Source organism: Mizuhopecten yessoensis, unplaced genomic scaffold, assembly GCF_002113885.1.
Source record: "Mizuhopecten yessoensis strain PY_sf001 unplaced genomic scaffold, ASM211388v2 scaffold7479, whole genome shotgun sequence".
Lineage (NCBI taxonomy): Eukaryota > Metazoa > Mollusca > Bivalvia > Pectinida > Pectinidae > Mizuhopecten > Mizuhopecten yessoensis.
The window spans coordinates 702,950-710,964 of NW_018407068.1; the positions used below are offsets into that span (position 1 = coordinate 702,950).

The 8,015-nt window shown below is 36.1% G+C and overlaps 1 protein-coding gene across 1 annotated transcript in view; it reads left to right on the forward strand.

Annotated features, from left to right (window-relative positions):
• The first annotated feature begins 2,244 nt into the window (after positions 1–2,244).
• LOC110453668 (ubiquitin carboxyl-terminal hydrolase 31-like) overlaps positions 2,245–8,015 on the forward strand; it is a 19,330-nt gene continuing 13,559 nt past the window's right edge. Inside the window, exons 1-3 of the mRNA XM_021502724.1 lie at positions 2,245–3,186; positions 4,377–4,715; positions 6,049–6,260. Of these exons, the coding sequence (XP_021358399.1) occupies positions 2,347–3,186; positions 4,377–4,715; positions 6,049–6,260 (1,391 nt within the window). The 5' untranslated portion in view covers positions 2,245–2,346. The remainder of the gene's footprint in view (positions 3,187–4,376; positions 4,716–6,048; positions 6,261–8,015) is intronic.

Below are 8,015 nucleotides of genomic sequence, written 5' to 3' on the forward strand. Positions count from 1 at the left end.
ACTTAGAAAAAAAACGGGAGGAGAAATCACGGTAGCGAAACTGAAGCTGATCGCCGGGAGGCAATCAGGCAGTTCAATTGGTATAGTATCCGAGTAGTTTCGGAAGGTCTCGGGTTTGAATCCAAGTCTGGCCGAGGATTTCTCCTCTCCTGTTAGATATATATACATAAAGACTGTCTCGCACTATCCTTTCAAATGCCGCCCCCACCTCAACTACAGATAGCATGGTAACATAAGAGTGAAACGTTTGCTATTTTATCAGCATATACTATTTGATCCAGCTGTAACTGTTTTATAGTTGTTTAGTGTTTGTTACATGGTAAAGGATGTAGATTGTCTTTCAAAATTTGACAAATGTCTTTGTCCGTATTTTCGCTATTACTTCTTTGCTTAATCATATCTGTAACTGTCTCGGTGATATCAAAATATATTGCATCAGCATTACTAATGAAATTCAAATATTTGATAACTCTTCTTGCGATACATACATGTACAATATTTCTTTGTCTTATACCATATATTTTCACCATAAACATTTGCAATATGCTTTAATAAATTCAATTTTATAAAAGAAACACAATTGTCACATTTTTGTGAACACAGGCTTAGTCGGTTTCACAAAATTCTCAAAGGTGCAGTCACTTGTGTGTGTTTTTTACTCATGTTGAAACAGAAGCCTGGTAACGTCACCCTACCACAATTGGTACACTACCCAAATTGGTACACGGTCAGAAAATTATTCGAATAATACTTTAAAATTAAATTTGAGCATTTTCCTTTGACAGTGTAACAAAGGATATATTTATCAGCATTTCCAGCGAATAGTTTTGTTTTCATGAACATTTTAAGAGTAAACAATGTCTTCAGAGTAAACATAAAAAAAACCCAGTAAAAACGACGTACGTCGACGAAAATTTGGAGGATTTTGAAGGTTAAATATAAGCATGTCAAAATGCTGATTTCTGGTCCTTATAACTGGATAATATAAAAGTGTATATTCCGTCTTTGCGTATTTCAGAGTTATCTTCTCTTGGGAGCAGGTATTGATTGTTACGTCACTTGTTTGTGAGAGTAACGTCATCAATTTTTGAGAAAAAGACGTAATTTTCTCACACAAACCAATGACGTAACAATCAATACCTGCCCCCAAGAGAAGATAACTCTGCAATACGCAAAGACGGAATATACAATTGTAGTTCAGTATGGTATTTATAAAAGCAATACGTTTTGTTGCAATCGGCACATCAACTAGTAGAAATAAAAACAAGTTTCATAGACTGTGATATAGTGTACCAATTGGGGTACTAATTACGGCCGAAAAACGGACGAAATCTCACTGCGAGTTTAGCGTTCTATTTTCAAAAACAAATAACGTAGAATTAAATCTTTTTCTGAAAATGAACCACCATAGGTAGTCTTTGTCAAGAATCAAGAAACATTCCAGATAAAAGATCTGAATTTTTGAGTATCACTGAAAAACTGTCGAAATTGTACCAATTGTGGCAGCGTAGATTTATAGACTGTTTCAACATGAGTAAAAAACAATCAAGTGATTTCCAATGTTTTGGTCCCTAACATCACCGATGAGAAGGACGAAACTTTGGTCCCTAACATCACCGATGAGAAGGACGAAACAGCTGTATGATGTTTTGGTCCCTAACATCACCGATGAGAAGGACGAAACAGCTGCGGTATGATGTTTTGTCGGGTCCCTAACATCACCGATGAGAACGACGAAACAGCTGTATGATGTTTTGGCCCCTAACATCACCGATGAGAAGGACGAAACTTTGGTCCCTAACATCACCGATGAGAAGGACGAAACAGCTGTATGATGTTTTGGCCCCTAACATCCCCGATGAGAAGGACGAAACAGCTGTATGATGTTTTGGTCCCTAACATCACCGATGAGAAGGATGAAACAACTGTATGATGGAGTGAAGTGCACTTTTGACATACCATATCTACTTTTAAATGGTACATATATATATATATATCACCTCCTAAGTGGCACAGTTGCGTTCGTGAATATTGTATAGGGGAGATAACTCATGAATTTTTATTTCAAGTTCAGATTTGGCGCGTCTGAAATCACCGTAGGGACATTGTATTATTCAGGTGTTTTTTTAACATGAACGTTTCACCTTGTATCATCTAATTGCCGTTTTAAAGATAAATTCAAACTATAATGCAGGTTTCCGGATTTTTCCCCTTCTCCGTTAGCCTTTCTTATATTACATTGTAAAAGAAAAAATCAAAAATGGCGGACAGGAAGTCAAACTTAAAAGAAAAACAATGTCAAAACTTCTTAAATATTGATCTTCGATATCCGCATATGGTCACAGAATGACCGAAAGTATTCCAGGTGGTAGACAAAGATCATCATCCGTCGGTAATGTGTTTGAAGAAGAGTACAATGACGATGGATTTGGTCCACTTTCAGACCACCATCGTAAGTTTAGTCAAAGTCTGCATCTGGATAGTGTAAAAGCGAAAAACGGTACAGAACGTATTGAACAAACTCGTGAGGATCCAGATAACTTTTCTACGCTACCCACAAAGACAAAACGTCGTACAAGGCCTTCTTTCAAGTCCGTAAAAAATTTGATGGGCAGGCTTCTGAATAATTCTAATTCATGGTCATCAAATCGACGGGAAGATGACAACCATATTGGGGCAAAAGGGGGGATGACGCAGAGTGCGAGACAGCGGGATGACCGGTCTCCCGAAAGGCCATATACAGAATCAACCTCGCGCCCCCTCGTTACCAAATCGCAGAAACCGCCGGTCCTGTCGTCTTTTGGTGACGAAACACCTGGCACGATTGGGATACACAATCATGGCAACACTTGTTTTATGAATGCAATTCTTCAGTGTTTAAACAGTACAGACTGCTTTGTTGAATACTTCATCAGACAATTACACAAAGATGATCAAAAAGCATCTTCGAGAAGACTTGGATTTCGTAATGTACACAATGTAACCGAACAACTTGGAGTTCTGCTTAACAGTCTATGGACTAATAGATATCACAGTGAAGTGTCGGATAATTTCAAAACAGTTGTTGGGAAATTCAACAGCCAATATAAAGGGACATCACAGCATGATGCACAGGAATTCCTTCTCTGGTTGTTAGATAGAATAAATGAAGAATTCAATGCAAACAACAAGAACAAAATCAAACAGGTATCCACTCACAACTTTTTTTGTGTGGTTGTCTTTGTGTATGCAAAATCATTTACTTGGATTGAAATATATGTATATCTTAACCATGTACTATAATAACTGTACAGCAGTTGGCTTCGGGGGCATACACATGTACATGTACAGGGCTAGATAATAAAGGTAGCCCAATAGTCTGAGACCATGCAGCTTGCTAATGCTTATCTTTTTGAATAATATTGGGTTAGTGGAATGTGCACATGGATTAAAGTAAAATGCATTGGAAACCACTACCCCAAATAATAAGTGGTGTTCAAAATTCATTTCTAGCCTTGATACAATTCCAGACATCTGGGATTTGTAGATTTTATGTTAATTTATGCTAGTAAAAATTTCACTATAGCTATTTACTATGAAAATAAAGGTCAGCTAGGAATTGTTTCAACATCATACAGGTAATAAGTACTCTAAATATGAAATTATGCTTAACATCCCTGTTTTGTTGTTATTTTCCTTATGGAAGTAAAATAGATTTTACTTTAATTTAGAAAATAATTTTCATATTGTTAGCAGTGTGTAATTTGTAGAATTTCTTATAAGCAACGATATTGCAAGGTCAACATTGCATTAAAGATTTATTATAGGGTCAACAGGGTAACTGGAAAAGAATTGTTCACTACCTTGGGGTGAGATAGGGTATCTCAACCATCAGGGAGAGATTCTTATATGTTGCCAAACACTGGGCAAGTGTAGATCTACGTTCGGAAATTTAACTCAAGAATTTGAATCTTCCCCTCTGCTTTAGATCTCCCTATCTCAACCCCAAAAAGAATTGAAAGATTGAATTAATAATATACCATTACTAAGCAAAGTATAATCAATGTATTTTTGAAAATAAAAATTAGATGGGGGGGGAAAAATCTTTTTTTTCTTCGTCATGAAATTGTGATGAAATCATATTGTGCTTTATCTTAATTGGTGATATTATTATACATTAGTTATATATTAGAAATGTATGTGGTGATGTTATTATACTGCATAGAGAGAGCCACCAGAAGAGGTACAGTATAATGATAAATGATTCTAGTTTAATATATGCTATCATATTAAACAAAACTTTCAATATATAGTATATGTTTACATGCATTTTTATATAATTTTTAAATTGGATATCCAATCATATTTTTAATTGATAATTTTTCTACTGTTATAAGCTGCAGTCTAGGAAGAAGCAGAGTGATGAGGAAGCAGCTGAAGAAGTCTTATCAGCCAACAATGGCTGCCCACTGTATAATCTGTTTCAAGCTCTGTACCGCTCGTCACTGCAGTGTCCAAACTGTGGCAAGCAGAGCAACACATTTGAGAACTACCTATGTCTGTCCCTACCACTTCCTAACAAAGTCATGCGTCCTTTCTACATAATTGTGGTGGAGACCGTGGAAGAAAACAAACCACCTAAGCAGACCAAAATAGGGCTGCGTCTCAATGCATACGGCTATGTGAAAGATCTGCGTCAAGAAATTTCAAAGTGGACTCAAATAAAGGAGAAATATGTATGTACACTCATAAGAATCAATAGGGTATTCAAATCAGACAGATCAACTATGAAAAAAAGTGAAGGGATTGAATTAGCCTTGAATATAGAATATGAACGATTTTATAATTGAGAGCTGCCTACCGTGTATATGTTTATATTATCAACCAACTTCTATAGGTTTTATTTCCAGCCTGAAGTTGTTTTTGTTTTCATAATTTCACAATTTGAAATATAAATCCTTTTGCAGCATTCTGTCATACCAACTGTATGGATTAGTGACTGACATGTGGAGCTGTTATATGTTAAGGTTATTGGAAATTTTCAGTATTTGGTATGAAAAGTTTTGCTTGTAGAATTTTTAGCTCACCTGCCCTCGTCCGTCCGTCGTCGTCCTCCAACTTTTCCTTTAAACAACTTCTAAAGAACGGACAGGCCAAAAGTCATGATATTTGGCTGAAAGCTTCATTGGTAGAAGCCAGACAAAGTTTGAGAACGAAAATGACCTTGACCTACTTTCAAGGTCACAGGGGTCAAATGTGGCAAACACCTCAAACGACTTCTTCTGAAGAACTAAATTGCTGAATTGCTGATGTAGCATAGTTGAAAACTAGTTCAAGCTTGTTGTGATGCATCATTGTTATTTCATTCCTCGCGACTTACTTTTCCGGTTGCGCACTTATTATTTCTTTAATCATAGCAGTGTAGCAATGTCTTTAGTAATAATGTGATTTAAAATTTTAAAAACAATATCACTCATTTGTTCCCATACGGGTAGAGAAAAAGGGTTGAGCCCTTCCATTGTAAAGTTTGCATAAAAGAAAGGTATAGAATCGTCATACTTGGCTGGTTGCTACCTGGGATAGAGCCAGACAAAGTTTGAGAATGAAAATGTCCTTGGCCTACTTTCAAGGTCACAGGGGTCAAATGTGTCAAACACTTCAAAAGACTTCTTTTGAAGTACTGAAAGGTATATAATCTTCATATTTGGCTGGTTGCTTCCTGGGATAGAGCTCGTCAAAGTTTGTGAATGAAAATAACCTTGATCTACTTTCAAGGTCACAGCGGTCAAATATGTCAAACGCTTCAAACAACTTCTTCTGAAAAATTAAAAAGTATAGAATCTTCATATTTGGCTGGTTGCTTCCTAGGATAGAGTCGGACCAAGTTTGAGAATGATAATGACCTTGGTTTACTTGCTTAAATACAGGTGAGCGATACAAATCTGCCTGCATGCTGCTACTTTTAAATGTGAAATTGTTCACCCCTGATTCTAGAGAAAATATACAAGCATAAACAAAGGGAACATACAAAACTTAATTAATCATATTCAATCAATTGTGATTTTGCAGTTGGTGTTATGTCAGATCTATGACAATGGGTTCAGAATCCCGTACAGAGATGACCAGCCATTGACAGACATTCCAGAGTCGGAGAATATCTATGCTGTGGAAATGGTGTGTACTGTTGGTTCCCCCATGGTCGAGGGACAACAGCAGTTTGAGCAGTCTTATGTTTCAGTATTACTTATACACACAGAGCGGGAGTCAAATCCTACCAAGTAGTAAGTCTTTATTCTACCCACAGATTTTTGGCGAGTTACACTGAAAAAATTATTATATTTCTCAAAAGTCTTCATTGATATTATAGAGAAGTTCTAAATTGACAACAAAGACCAGAATATCAAAAATCAATCAGCTTGAACACTAACCATACCTTGAACATGTTTAAGGGTGTGTAATTGAAGTTAGAGAGGGTGGCATAAGACTAAAAAATTATCCTCCCTGCTGAGGTTTAGTTGACCTTCTGTACAGTCGGGATGTTTTATTCGTGTTATACATTGATTCTGGTTGAGCAAGATTACTTTCCTTGGTGTTCACCTGATCATAAATGCAACTTTAGTAAGGTGTTGATGGTCCTTTTTATACCACCTGCATCGAAGTTAGGGGGGGGGGGGGTATACTGGAATCAGGTTGTCTGTCCATCTGTTAACGCAATGTAGTACTGTGTACTCCTCCTAAACTACTGGATGGATTTCAATGAAATTTGCTAATATCACTCCTTGTAGCTTGGAAATGTGTGTAAAGTACTTTTCATTGGGTTATCATCCCTTTTCACAAAGTTATGGCACTTGGTTTATAAACCTCTAGACCATGTCATTATATAGAAAACACAACAACTTTCTTTTATTTTTTATTCAATTCCTTCCAAATAAGGTATGGTAATACTAGAAGCAATAATGTTTAACATTTATAACAGGTTTTTTGTCAGGTTTCAACTTTCCGTGTTTTAAAAGGTCAAAGGTCACAAATGAATTATATCACTGAAATGGCTAAATATCTCGGAAACTGAAGGTATTTTGTATACACATATACATTAAACAATTGTAGGCAATTATGCCATCTACTCTACTAATAGCTTCCGAGGTCGTTGGTTCAGATGTCAAAGGTCACAAATTAATTATGGTACCGAATCGAAATGGCTTACTATCTCGGAAACAGTAGGTATAAGAGTACAAGTATATTAGCCAATTATTAGTGTTGGGTAATCAGTTGAAAAAGCCAATCGATCATGGGTTAGAATCAGATAACCTGCGTTAACTGATTTTCCGATTATAATCAGTGGGTTTTTTTAACCAGGAAGAAATAAAATAGAACACTACATGACTTGAAGTTTCATTCCTTCTTAATAATTGTGAATGTTATTTACTTATTTCTCAGTTTATTAACCAAGAAACATCATTCATTCATTTGAATGTTGATTACAATTTCAGTGTTTGCCAAAATTTTAAAATTATTGCAGGACATTAGGGCAGGTAAAAAACTTGTTACCAGACAAAATAAACAAAAATGTCAGAAAAAATATATAAAAGGAACTTCTGTTGAAACAACAATTTTAGTTAATTTGTTCACATTTTGTAAATAATTCATCCATTCATGCAGTCTCTTATAAACGAAAACAGATTTATCCCAGGATACTGTTTCAGACATCATTCCTTCCTAGTTCCTTTTCAGAAAATATTTTAAGGGTTTAATTTTAGTAAATGCAATAATATGATAGGGATTATTTATTTTTAAATTGCAGTGATGGTTATTTCATTTATTAGCTCACCTGGCACGAAGTGGCAAGTGAGCTTATGCCGTGGCGTGGCGTCCGTCGTCCGGCCGGCCGTCCGGCCGTCCTCGTCCGTCAACTTTTCCTTTAAACAACTTCTTCTGAAGAACAGACAGGCCTAGAGTCATGATATTTGGCTGAAAGCTTCGTTGGTAGGAGCCCTACAAAGTTTGAGAACGAAAATGACCTTGACCTGTTTTCAAGG